Source organism: Mesoplodon mirus (assembly GCF_964341445.2).
Source record: "Mesoplodon mirus genome assembly, chromosome: 12".
NCBI lineage: Eukaryota > Metazoa > Chordata > Mammalia > Artiodactyla > Ziphiidae > Mesoplodon > Mesoplodon mirus.
This window is the reverse complement of record NC_138988.1, coordinates 48,349,134-48,362,571: the sequence shown is the minus strand read 5'-3', so window position 1 is coordinate 48,362,571 and position 13,438 is coordinate 48,349,134. Positions and strand designations below refer to the sequence as shown.

General features: G+C 42.1%; 1 protein-coding gene across 1 annotated transcript in view; it reads left to right on the top strand.

Moving 5' to 3' along the window:
* Positions 1–13,438, top strand: part of DLEC1 (DLEC1 cilia and flagella associated protein) — an 86,013-nt gene that overhangs the window by 15,818 nt on the left and 56,757 nt on the right. The window contains 4 exon segments of the mRNA XM_082639269.1: positions 835–945; positions 2,910–3,103; positions 3,316–3,536; positions 4,344–4,422. Of these exon segments, the coding sequence (XP_082495395.1) occupies positions 835–945; positions 2,910–3,103; positions 3,316–3,536; positions 4,344–4,422 (605 nt within the window).

Below are 13,438 nucleotides of genomic sequence, written 5' to 3'. Positions count from 1 at the left end.
AAAAAGTCTATTGAAAAATCCTCCACCTCACCTCTCCCAACTTCAGTCTGCTTGTCAGAAATGGCCATTTTTAGCTCTAATTCTTCTGGAAACCTCTAAATAACACATCTTTTCTACTGTTTCCTGGCTCATCAACCATAGATAATATCAACTTCCCACTCTATTAAATGAGATTCCCTCTCATGTGTCTGCCAGTCGGTTGGGGGTTGGCTGATCTAGCTGGGCTTGGCTGGCTAGATCAGCGTCCAGCTGTGGGTCCAGCTGAACTTGGCTCCCTACTGCAGGTTGGGCTCGGGCCTGCTCCACGTGGACTCCTGCTGAGGTCCAGGATGAAGGCGCAGGAGCTCTTCTCAGGATGATGGCAAAGGCACAAGAGGGGAGGCTCAGCTGCACGAGCACCTTTCAAAATCCTGCCAGCCTTTCGTGGTCAAAGCACATCACATGGCCAAAGTCAAGGGTGAAGAAGTGGGCTCTGTCCCTAGTAGCAGGAACTAAACACTCACATGACAGGGGGCGTGGATACAGAGAAGAGTAAAGAATTGGGGCCACTCATCAACCTACCCTGTTTCTCCTAACTCTGTTTTGTTATAGACCTCTCTGCAAGTAACTGTATTTTAGCTCAAATAATACCACCACACAGCCTTGCCCAATGGTTGGCCTCTTTTAAGTGGCCAACTTAAATACTTGCTGGTTAGTTTCTTAAATCTCAAAATGACCACAGGGTTCTAAGAATTTTGTTAGGTGGTTTAGGCTTGGAGGATGAAGAAAGTTTGGGTGTAGTTTCTTTGACGTCAGTGTGCCTTGAAACACCTTTTCTCATTCTCTTCTGTGTAGTGAAGACCATCTTCAGGTGGTGTGTGGACAACGAGTTGCTACAGAAGCATCATTTGATCTGCCCGAATGATTACTACAGCGATCCAGTGCCCTTTTGCTCTGCACCTAAAGGTAATGCCTCTGTGCTCTCTTTGTGCTCTCTTCGAGCCTCTGATACCATTCCAGGGAAGTTCTGTAGTAGCGGGACCACACCAGCCACCTTTGCTGCTATTTCCTTATTCATAGATGTTTTTCTCCATTTTTCTTGAACTTGGTAGTGGCTCTTGGGAGGGTCAACTCTGAGCGTGCCACTTCCTCACTAGCTCCCTAACATGTACAAGGTAAAAGTCTCAGCTCCTCAATGCGGAATCTGACTCTCTAGTGCATTGCCCAACAACAAGATGTGAAAATGTTTAGAAATGGAGTTGAATGAACCAAGAGAGGGAGGGTCTGAAGACATATGAGCCAGGGAGCAAGTTTCTGATGGAGTCAGAACACAGACCTAGGGGTTCTGCATACCCCTTACAGGCCAAGAGCAACTTTGAGTGTAGAGGGAAGTTTGGGTAGGGAGGCGGAGAAGGATGTGTGTGTGATACTGGGCCAGTTTTCTGTGCTGTGGAGGCAAGATCTTCTGAGAATGAGTGGAGTGGGAGGCTGTGTTGTGGGCTTAAGCAGCAAGGTAGAATTTCAGAAGAGCCGCCACATAGATCCTGTGGCCAGACATCGGGATGGCGGCCTAGTGGTGCCAGGCTCCAAAGACGAGCTTGTCAGCAGCCCCAGTCAGTGGGATTTTGATGATCTCTGGGGGACCGGAGCTGAGAAGGCATTTGGGTTGGGAGGACTGGGATCCAGAGAATTGAGGATGCTGACGAGGAAAGAGTTCCACTGACGGCCTGGGCCATGCAGAGAAGTGAGGCCAGAAAGAGGTAGCAGAACCAAGTGCCATGGGGTACTCGGCTACTTAGTATTTTATTTTATTTTATTTATTTATTTTTTTTTTTCTGTACGCGGGCCTCTCACTGCTGTGGCCTCTCCCGTTGCGGAGCACAGGCTCCGGACGCACAGGCTCAGCGGCCATGGCTCACGGGCCCAGCCGCTCCGCAGCATATGGGATCCTCCCAGACCGGGGCACGAACCCGTATCCCCTGCATCGGCAGGCGGACTCTCAACCACTGCGCCACCAGGGAGGCCCCTATTTTGTTTTATTTTATTTTTATTTTTATTATCATTTTTGGCCTCACTGTGTGGCATGCGGGATCTTAGTTCAACAACCAGGGATGGAACCCATGCCCCCTGCAGTGGAAGCATGGGGTCGCAACCACTGGACCACCAGGGAAGTCCCAAGCCACTTAGTATTTTAAAGTTGGCTGGACACTCAGTATCTTAGGCAGGTCAGTAAGGATGGATTTAACATGTATTGAGGATTTACCCGGCACTGTGCTAGGAAATGTGATGGTACCAGTTTCACTGCATTCCTGCTAGCAATATTGAATGTTCTTGGGCTTCCCTGGTGGTGCAGTGGTTGAGAGTCCGCCTGCCGATGCAGGGGACACGGGTTCGTGCCCCGGTCCAGGAGGATCCCACATGCCGCGGAGCGGCTGGGCCCGTGAGCCATGGCCGCTGAGCCTGCGCGTCTGGAGCCTCTGCTTCGCAGCGGGAGAGACCACAACGGTGAGAGGCCCGCGTACCGCAAAAAAAAAAAAAAAAAGTTCTCATTTAACCTTTTGGAGATGATCTTATAGGTATAAAAAGCTAATACACACTTTGATTTGTCATGTGAACCTTTTAAAAAGCATGTTCACATATGACGTATGTATACATGCGTGTGCGTGACAACGGTCCACTCATGTTCTTGACCATGTTTGGCAACTGGACAAATATATGAACACTCTAGTCCTGAGTCTCGAGGATGCAAAGTAAGTTCCAGGAGTAATTGATACACTGAAGGGCAATTACATCTGGGGTAGGAAATATGAACATTTAGGGGAAAAAGCATACCAAGCTAACTGTGCCTTTGGTGGTTTCATTAAGTCATCTTGGAAGCGTCCACCTCGTCACCTTGGTATAGTAACTTATTTTTTTTCCTGGTGCCACAGGTGTCTTTGTTCCTGGATATTCAAAACTGACATTTAGTTGTGAGAAGCGTTCTGTCCCAAAGAAAGAGCTGACCAAGAAGCTTGCCTGCAGGAAGATGCCCTCTCAGTCTGAAGAGGAGACAGACTACACCACGGACAGCCGGACGTGGGACTCATCTTTTAAGGCCAAACTCAGATCCAGAGCAACTGTCGAGGTGAGTGCTGAAGCCTGTGAGTATGTGGGCAGTGAGGTAGGGCGATGACAAGGGGGAAGGGGCTCCTGGTGACACACGACGCTGTGATGAAGCCACAGCAAAATAGAGAGGATGGTGTCCTTGGCCACGTGTGGATCGTGAAGTCGGCAAGATATCAACACACACAGCCCCCCTGCTTGTCCTTGACGCTATCCTTTTCTCGTGTTTCAAAGAAAACAGGTTCACCGAAGAATAAAAACTGGATGAACCATTTACGTGTGCCCCAGAGGCCGCAGGAGCGGCTTCTGCTCGCCAGGATGGAGAGTCGGAACCGCTTCCTGAAAAACCCTCGCTTTTTCCCTCCTAACACTCCGTTTGGAGGCAAGTCTCTTCTCTTTCCTCCCAAGACGCCAGCACTGATAGGAGAATTCCAGGATGGAGAGCTGGAAGAGAGGTGTGTTTTTTCCTGACTCGTATTCTCAGAAAATCTGACCCTGCAGAGGAAAACTCAGAAGGTCCTGAGTCTGCTTTGGCTTCTGGAGGATCCTAGACGTTTGGGGGCGGGGTGTCAGTATCCGAATAGAGCAGGGCTTCGGGGCTGCCCTCAGGCGTGGTCTTTGGACACCTCCAGAGTCCTGGGTTGTACTCTTCTGACCTGCCAGAGTCTTGAGGAATAGGGATTAGTGTTGGCCCTTGTTTATATCTGAATGGTCTGGATCAAATGGAAGACATTTCTATAGCCGTGTGCTCCTTACATTAAATTCATGTGTCTTGGATAATAAAAATGTTTAAAATCTGTGTAATGACAAATAATTAGTATAAATCGTGATTTTTCTTTAAGAGAGTGCCTTTGGCTATATTTCAGTAATTGTCCGTACGAAGGGAATGAGTTGCTTCACTGGTTCATAATTTTAATGGACTTAAAACTATTCATGTTTCTTTATTAAATATCTTTTTATTAAGAAAAATCAGAAAAGATTTGCCAAGAAAACTAGCACCTATATTAACCCAATTAACGTATTAGTGTTTAAGCTTCCAGAGTTTTTCCTATGCATATTGAAAAGGAAATATGTAGCTATATGTGTTTTCACAAAGATTCGATCTTGCTGTAAAACTATTTTGTGACCTGCTTTAACAACAACAAAAGCCAACAGATAACACATTGCCAATCTCTTTGATGGCTTGGATGTGTTTGTTTTCCATGAATCAGTCACATGGATGAAACTAACAGCCTTTCTCACCCTCTCTTGCCCTCCCACAGTTGTGCTGATACTCCAGTGTTTCTAGCTAAGCCCTCAATCGCGTTTTTCACATATTATGAAGTTGGACCAGTTTATGAGGTAGGACTCTGGTTTCTTTACAGATCCCACTCTGCTTCCTTATTTTTAAAAAGTCTTTGCTGTGAAATTTTAAAACCATACACACACACACACACACACACACACACACACAGGCCATACACAAAACTAGGGAAAAGACTGTAAAGAACACTTATGTGCCCACCACCCAGCTTCAACAGTTACCTACATTCTGAAAATCTGGTTTCATCTGTTATCCTCACAACTTCATGTATGTGTGTCTTTGTGCACATGCATTCACTGGAGTATTTTAAGGAAAAGCTTAGATAGCATGTCATTCTTCAGTTAATACTTTAGTGAGTATCTCTAACAGATAAGGCCTATTAAAGAATAACCATCATCATACCCAGCAATATTAACAGTGATTCCTTAATATCAACCAATATCCATCCACATCTGATTTTTAGCTATTTTTTTAAAAGTCAATTTATAATTGGTTTCTTTGAGTCAGAATTCAAACATTGCATTTGGTTAAAGTATCTCTTATTTCTCCCTTAGTTTATAATTGCTGCTCCATCCTTTTCTTTTTAAAAATGCCATTTATTTGTAGAAGAAACTGTAATTTCTTGTATTCTGGATTTGGCTAATTGCTTTATTTTTTGTTTTTTTTAATTTAATTTTTATTTTATATTAGAGAACAGTTGATTTACAATGTTGTATCAGTTTCAGGTGTACAGCAAAGTGATTCAGTTATACATATACCTACATACATTCTTTGTCAGATTCTTTTCCCATATAGGTTATTATAGAATACTGAGTAGAGTTCCCTGTGTTATACAGTAGGTCCTTGTTGATTATCTGTTTTATATGTAGTAATGTATATATGTTATATCCCAAACTCCTAATTTATCCCTCCTCCCACCTGTTCCCTTTGATAACCGTAAGTTTGTTTTCGAAGTCTGTGAGTCTGTTTCTGTTTTGTATATAAGTTCATTTGTATCATTTTTTAAACAATCCACCTGTAAGTGATACCATATGATATTTGTCTTTCTCTGTCTGACTTACTTCACTTAGTATGATAAACTTTATGTACATCCATGTTGCTGCAAATGGCATTCTTTCATTCTTTTTTATGGCTGAGTCATATTCCATTCTATATAGGTACCATATCTTCTTTATCCATTCATCTATTGATGGACATTTAGGTTGCTTTCATGTCTTGGCTATTGTAAATAGTGCTGCAGTGAACATTAGGGTGCATATATCTTTTCGAATTATGGTTTTCTCCAGATATATGCCCAGCAGCAGGATTGGTGGATTATATGGTAGTTCTATTTAGTTTTAAGGAACCTCGATACTATTCTCCATAATGATATTACCAATTACATTCCCACCAACAGTGTAGGAGGGTTCCCTTTTCTCCGCACCCTCTCCAGCATTTATTGTTTGTAGAGTTTTTGATGAAGGCCATTCTGACTGGTTGTAGTTTCGATGTGCATTTCTCTAATAATTAGTGATGTGGAACATCTTTTCATGTGCTTTTTGGCCATCTGTATGTCTTCTTTGGAGAAATGTCTATTTAGATCTTCTGCCCATTTTTTTATTTGGTTGGTTTTTTTTTTTTATATTGAGCTGCATGAGCTGTTTGTATATTTTGGAGATTAATCCCTTGTCGGTCTCATCATTTGCAAATATTTTCTCCCATTCTGTGGGTTGTCTTTTTGTTTTGTTTATGGTTTCCTTTGCTGTGCAGAAGCTTTTAAGTTTAATTAGGTCCCACTTGTTTATTTTTGTTTTTATTTCCATTACTCTAGGAGGTGGATTGAAAAAGATATTGCTGCAATTCATGTCAAAGAGTGTCCTGCCTGTGTTTTCCTCTAAGAGTTTTATAGTATCAGGCCTTACATTTAGGTCTTTAATCCATTTTGAGTTTATTTTTGTGTATGGTGTTAGAGAGTGTTCTAATTTCATTTTTTACCTGTAGCTGTCCATTTTTCCCAGCACCATTTATTGAAAAGGCTGTCCTTTCTCCACTGTATGTTCTTGCCTCCCTTGTCATAGAGTAATTTACCATAGGTGTGTGGGTTTATTTCTGGGTTTTCCATCCTGTTCATTGATCTATATTTCTGTTTTTGTGCCGATACCAAACTGTTTTGATTACTGTAGCTTTGTATTATAGTCTGAAGTCAGGGAGTCTGATTCCTCCAGCTCTGTTTTTCTTTCTCAGGATTGCTTTGGCTATTCAGGGTCTTTTGTGTCTCCATACAAATTGTAAAGTTTTTTGTTCTAATTCTGTGAAAAATGACATTGGTAATTTAATAAGGATTGCATCGAATCTGTAGATTGCCTTAGGTAGTATAGTCATTTTGACAATATCGATTCTTCTAATCAAGGAACATGGTGTATCTTTCCATCTGTTTGTGTCATCTGCAATTCCTTTCATCGGCATCCTATAGTTTTCAGAGTACAGGTGTTTTGCCTCCTTAGGCAGGTTTATCCCTAGGTATTTTATTCTTTTTGATGTGATGGTAAATGGGATTGTTTCCTTAATTTCTCTTTCTGATATTTTGTTGTTAGTGTATAGCAATGCAAGAGATTTCTGTGTAATAACTTTGTTTCCTACAACCTTACCGAATTCGCTGATGAGCTCTAGTAGTTTTCTGGTAGCATCTTTAGGCTCTTCTGTGTATAGTACCATGTCATCTGCAAACAGTGACAGTTTTACTTCTTTGCCAATTTGAATTCCTTCTATTTCTTTTTCTTCTCTGATTGCCATGGCTAGGACTTCTAAAACTATGTTGAATAATGGTGGTGAGAATGGACCTCCTTGTCTTGTTTCTGATCTTAGAGGAAATGTTTTCAGTTTTTCAACGTTGAGTATGATGTTAGCTGTGGGTTTGTCATATGGCCTTTTTTATGTTGAGGTGAGTTCCCTCTATGCCCACTTTCTGGAAAGTCTTTATCATAAATGAGTGTTGAATTTTGTCAGAAGCTTTTTCTGCATCTATTGTGATGATCATATGGTTTTTATTCTTCAATTTGTTGATGTGGTATATCACACTGACTGATTTGTGGGTATTGAAAAATCCTCGCATCCCTGGGATAAATCCCACTTGATCATGATGTATGATCCTTTTAATGTATTGTTGGATTTGGTTTCTAGTATTTTGTTGATAATTTTTGCATCCATGTTCATCAGTGATATTGGCCTGTAATTTTCTTTTTTTGTAGTATCTTTGTCTGGTTTTGGTATCAGGGTGATGATGGCCTCATAGAATGAGTTTAGGAGTATTCCTTCCTCTGCAATTTTTTGGAAGAGTTTCAGAAGGACAGGCGTTAAGTCTTTAAATGTTTAATAGAACTCGCCTGTGAAGCCATCTGGTCCTGGGCTTTTGTTTGTTGGAAGTTTTTAAACTACAGCTTCAATTTCAGTACTTGTGATTTGTCTGTTCATATTTTCTATTTCTTCCTGGTTCAGTCTTGGAAGGTTGTACCTTTCTAAGAATTTGTCCATTTCTTCTAGGTTGTGTATTTTATTGGCATATAGATGCTTGTAGTAGTCTCTTATGATCCTTTGTATTTCTGTGGTGTCCGTTGTCACTTCTCCTTCTTCATTTCTAATTTTATTGATTTGAGCCCTCTCCCTTTTTTTCTTGATGAGTCTGGTTAAAGGTTTATCAGTTTTGTTTATCTTTTCAAAGAATTGACTTTTTTGTTTCATTGATCTTTTCTATTGTTTTCTTCATCTCTATTTTGTTTATTTCTGCTCTGATCTTTATGATTTCTTTCCTTCAACTAACTTTGGTTTTTATAAAAAAAAATTAATTAATTAATTAATTATTTTTTGGCTGTGTCGGGTCTTAGTTGTGGCACGTGGGGTCTTCATTGCAGCATGTGGGATCTTTCATTGCAGTGCGTGGGATCTTCATTGTGGCGCACAGGCTTCTTTCCAGTTGTGGCATGCAGGTTTTCTCTCTCTAGTTGTGGTGTGTGGGCTCCAGGGTATGTGGGCTCTGTAACTGTGGTGTGTGGGCTTAGTTGCCCTGCTGCATGTGGGATCTTACTTCCCCCACCAGGGATCGAACCCATGTCCTCTGCATTGGAAGGCAGTTTCTTTACCACTGGACCACTAGGGAAGTCCCTAACTTTGGGTTTTGCTTGTTCTTCTTTCTCTAGTTGCTTTAAGCACAATGTTAGGATGTTTATTTGAGATTTTTCTTCTTTCCTGAGGTAAGAGTGTATTGCTGTAAACTTCCCTCTTAAAAGTGCTTTTGCTGCATCCCATAGGCTTTGGACCATTGTGTTTTCATTTTCATTGGTCTCTAGGTAGTTCTTTATTTCCTCTTTGATTTCTTCAGTGAACTATTGGTTGTTTAGTAACATATTGTTTAACCTCCATGTGTTTGTGTTTTTTAGTTTTTTTCTTGTCATTGATTTCTAATCTCATAGTGGAACAGCTGTATTTCTCTGTCGTCTCATTTTGTCTAACTTTCTGTGTTTGTGGCCTCCATTCCTCAGGCTGCAGGATTATAGTTCTTCTTGCCTCTGGTGTCTGCCCCCTGGTGTGTGAGGTTGGTCCAGGGTCTTGTGCAGGCTTCCTGGTGGGAGGGACTGGTGCCTGCCCACTGGTGGGTGGAGCTGGGTCTTGTCCCTCTGGTGGGCTGGCTCGTGTCAAAATGTGTGTTTATAAGCAGCTGTGGGGTCAGGATGTCTTTAGGCAGCCTGTCTTCTGATGGGTGGGCCTGTGTTCCCACCATGTTGGTTGTTTGGCCTGAGGTGTCCCAGCACTGGAGAAGTGCAGGCTGTTTGGTGATGTCAGGTCTCAGTGCCAAAATGACAACCTCTGGGAGAGCTCATGCTGATGGGTATTCCCTGGGGCATCCGCCACCTGTGTCCTTGCCTCCACAGTGAGCCATAGCTGACCCCCACCTCCCCAAGAGACCCTCCAAGACCCACAGGTGGGTCTGGCCCAGGCTCCTATGGAGTTACTGCTTTGCCCTGAGTCCCAGTGCATGTGAAACCTTGTGTGCGCCCTCCAAGAGTGGAGTCTCTGTTTCCCCCAATCCTGTGGAGCTCCTGCACTCAAGCCCCACTGGCCTTCAAAGCCAAATGCTCTGGGGGCTCCTCCTCCTGATGCCAGATGCCCAGTCTGGGGAGCCTGACGTGGGGCTTGGAACTCTCATTCCTACGGGAGAACCTTTGCAATATAATTATTTTCCACTTTGTGGGTTGCCCACCCAGTGGGTATGGGATTTGATTATATCAGGAAAGTGCCCCTTCTACCATGTCATTGTGGCTTCTTTGTCTTTGGGTGCAGAATATCTTTTTTGGTAGGTTCAAGTTTTTTTGTTGATGGTTGTTCAGCAGTTAGTTGTGATTTTGGTGTTTTTGTGAGGAGTTGAACTGAAGTCCTTCTACTCCGCCTTCTTGTCTCAGTTTGACTCTCGCTAATTGCTTTATTTGGTGACATTAAACATATTCCTTTATCCTCCATATATTTTATAAACATGTCAGATGTAGAGGTTTGATTAGATTCATGTTCAAGTTTTTAAAAATTTTTTTGGCAAGAATACTTCTTTGGTTGTGGTGTATATTTCTTGTTGAATCCCATCAGGAGGAACGTGATACTCGGTTTTCCTATTATTGGTGATGAATGGCTTCAGGTTTTATAAGCCTAATTCATCCTTTATAAAGTTTTTATCAATGTTTTATTTAATGGTTTTAGTAGCATTAGATGATTGTTGCCTAGATCAATTTTTTTTTAAAATTAGGGGTTATAAAACGGTGACTTCTAATTCTGTTATTTTTTCTGCATTTATTACCTGTGATTTCCTGTTTTTAAAAAACTTCCCCTCGGGCTTCCCTGGTGGCGCAGTGGTTGAGGGTCCGCCTGCCGATGCAGGGGACACGGGTTCGTGCCCCGATCCCGGAGGATCCCGCGTGCCGCGGAGCGGCTGGGCCCGCGAGCCGTGGCCGCGGAGCCTGTGTGTCCGGAGCCTGTGCTCCGCGACGGGGGAGGCCACGGCGGTGAGAGGCCCGCGTACAGCAAAAAAAAAAAAAAAAAAAAAACTTCCCCTCAAACTTCTGTTTATATCCCCTCTTCCTTAAATTCTCTTTACCTCTATAGATAACTATTTCTATTAGTTTGGGTTCTTCCATTGTTTCTTTTTGGAATCATAAGCAAATATGTAGATATATATTTGAACCCTTTCTCCTTCTTACTGTCCACACCTTGCTTTTTTCACTTAACAGTATATCTAGTGATTACTTCAAGAGCAATATGTAGAGACTTTTCTCATTCATTTTCCTAGTTTCCCTCTTGCTGCTAGCCTCCTTCCATCCTGGGGAATCAGGTCAAGACCAAGCTTAGCAGTCACCAATTCTGCTCACCATATGCAAAGACAGCTATTCTTTTTTTTTTTTTTTTTTGCGGTATGCGGGCCTCTCACTGTTGTGGCCTCTCCGGTTGGGGAGCACAGGCTCCGGACGCGCAGCCTCAGCGGCCATGGCTCACGGGCCCAGCTGCTCTGCGGCACGTGGGATCTTCTCGGACTGGGGCACGAACCCATGTCCCCTGCGTCGGCAGGCGGACTCTCAACCACTGCGCCACCAGGGAAGCCCAAGACAGCTATTCTTAATGATGACAATCCCTTCACACACATATGGATTGTACTTTACAGTTTAAAGAGCACTTGCAAATCCATAATTCTTTAGGAACTCTCATCCACCCATAGCAAAAGCAGACTAATATGTCAGGCTTTTAGGCTAAATGTTAAAGAAAACATTTTGTTTACTTTTTGAACTCAACAATTATGTATTCTCTTTTGGACTTGTGTGCTTGGGATTTCTGTGTCTGGTCATCACATTTCAAAGACAGTTGGAAAAGTTGGCAAAGACTCAAGAGAAAGGGAGCTGAAATAATTTCAGTTTGGGCATGGAATGGGGCAAAGGGATGACTGCCCAGGGACATACAAAAGCCATTTCTGTAGGACCTGCAAGTGTCCACTGTGGAGCCTGTAGATGAGGTGAGCTTAGGCTGCATAGGACCATCTTCCCCTCCTGTCTTTACTCTTTTGTGGCACAATTTTTTTTCTTTTGAAAAGCTTCTTTATTAACACAAAGTACTATTCTTTTTTTTTCTTTTGTAAATTTTTACTTATTTATTTTTGGCTGTGTTGGGTCTTTGTTGCCATGCGCGGGCTTTCTCTAGCTGCGGTGGGCCGGGGCTACTCTTCCTTGTAGTGCGCGGGCTTCTCATTGCAGTGGCTTCTCTTGGTGCAGAGCATGGGCTCTAGGCATGTGGGCTTCAGTAGTTGTGGCACGTGGGCTCAGTAGTTGTGGTTCATGGGCTGTAGAGCACAGGCTCAGTAGCTGTGGCACACGGGCTTAGTTGCTCCACGGCATGTGGGATCTTCCTGGACCAGGGCTCGAACCCTTGTCTCCTGCATTTGCAGGCAGATTCTTAACCACTGTGCTACCAGGGAAGACCCTGTGGCACAATTTTATTTATCTTCCCCACTAGATTGAAACCCACACAGGCAGGGATTATTTCTAGGTTTATGTTATCATTTTATTATTAGTGCTGGCATATAGTAGGTCCACTGACTGAATTACTTGAATACTTGAATATGGGTCTACCTCTTAGCCTTGCCTGCCCCTGATGCAAGCTAAGTCAAGAACAAATGAAAGGGGCCTCATTTTACTAAAAAAAAAAAAAAAGTGTGTGTGTGTGTGTGTGTACTTCTCAAAGGGTTTGTTTGTGGGTCACCCACCTGGCAGATATGGGATTTGATTTTATCATGATTGCATCCCTCCTGCTGTCTTATTGTGCCTTCTTTGTTTTTAGATGTAGGATATCTTTTTTGGTAGGTTCCAGAATTTTTCTGTCAATGATTGTTCAGCAGTTAGTTGTGATTTGGGTGTTTTCATAAGAAGGGCTAAACTCATGTCCTACTCTGCCATCTTGTCTGAGATCTTCCCAAGGGGTTTCGATAAGGTGGTGAATGACAGCTTACAGATGGTTTCGTAAGGTCGCTAAATATGCAAAATGGTTAAATATATAGGGAAACCTGCTGTATAAAAAATAAATAAAATTAAATTTAAAAAAATATATAGGGAAGTATATGTAAAATAATGTTAAAATTAAACAAAGCACAGCATAATGATTATGAGTAAGATCTGAGTACATATGGCTGGAAGAAGCCACTTACACTGCCCAGAGAATCATACATAATTAGCACATTTCAGGGAAGGAGTTACAGTATCATTTGTTTCATAAACTTGTGTTGACACTGATGAAAACTTCTATTTATTTTTTAATTTGGGTGATTTTTGTTTTTATTGAAGTATAGTTTATTTACAATGTTGTGTTAATTTCTGATGTATAGCAAAGTGATTCAGTTATACATATATATACATTCTTTTTTTAAATATTCTTTTCCATTAAGGTTTATCATAGGATACTGAATATAGTTCTGTATGCTGTACAATAGGACCTTGTTGTTTATCCATTCCATATATAATAGCTTACATCTGCTAACCCCAATCTCCGACTCCATCCATCCCCCTTTCACCTCCCCCTTGGCAACCACAAGTTTGTTCTCTATGTCCATAACTCTGTTTCTGTTTCATAGATACGTTCATTTGTGTCATATTTTGGATTCCATATGTATGTGATATCATATGGTATTTGCCTTTCTCTTTGTGGCTTCACTTAGTATGATAATCTCATGTTGCTGCAAATGGCATTATTTTGCTCTTTTTTTATGGCTGAGTAATAATCCATTGTATATACACACCACATCTTCTTTATCCATTCCTCTGTTGATGGACATTTAGGTTATTTCCATGTCTTGGCTATTGTGAATAATGCTGCTATGAACACAGGGGTGCATGAATCCTTTTGGATTAGAGTTTTGTTTGGATATATGCCCAGGAGTGGGATTGCTGGTAATTCTATTTTTAGTTTTCTCAAGAACATTCCATACTGTTTTCCGTAGTGGCTGTACCAACTTACATTCCCTCCAGCAGTGTAGGAGAGTTCCTTCTTCTCCACATC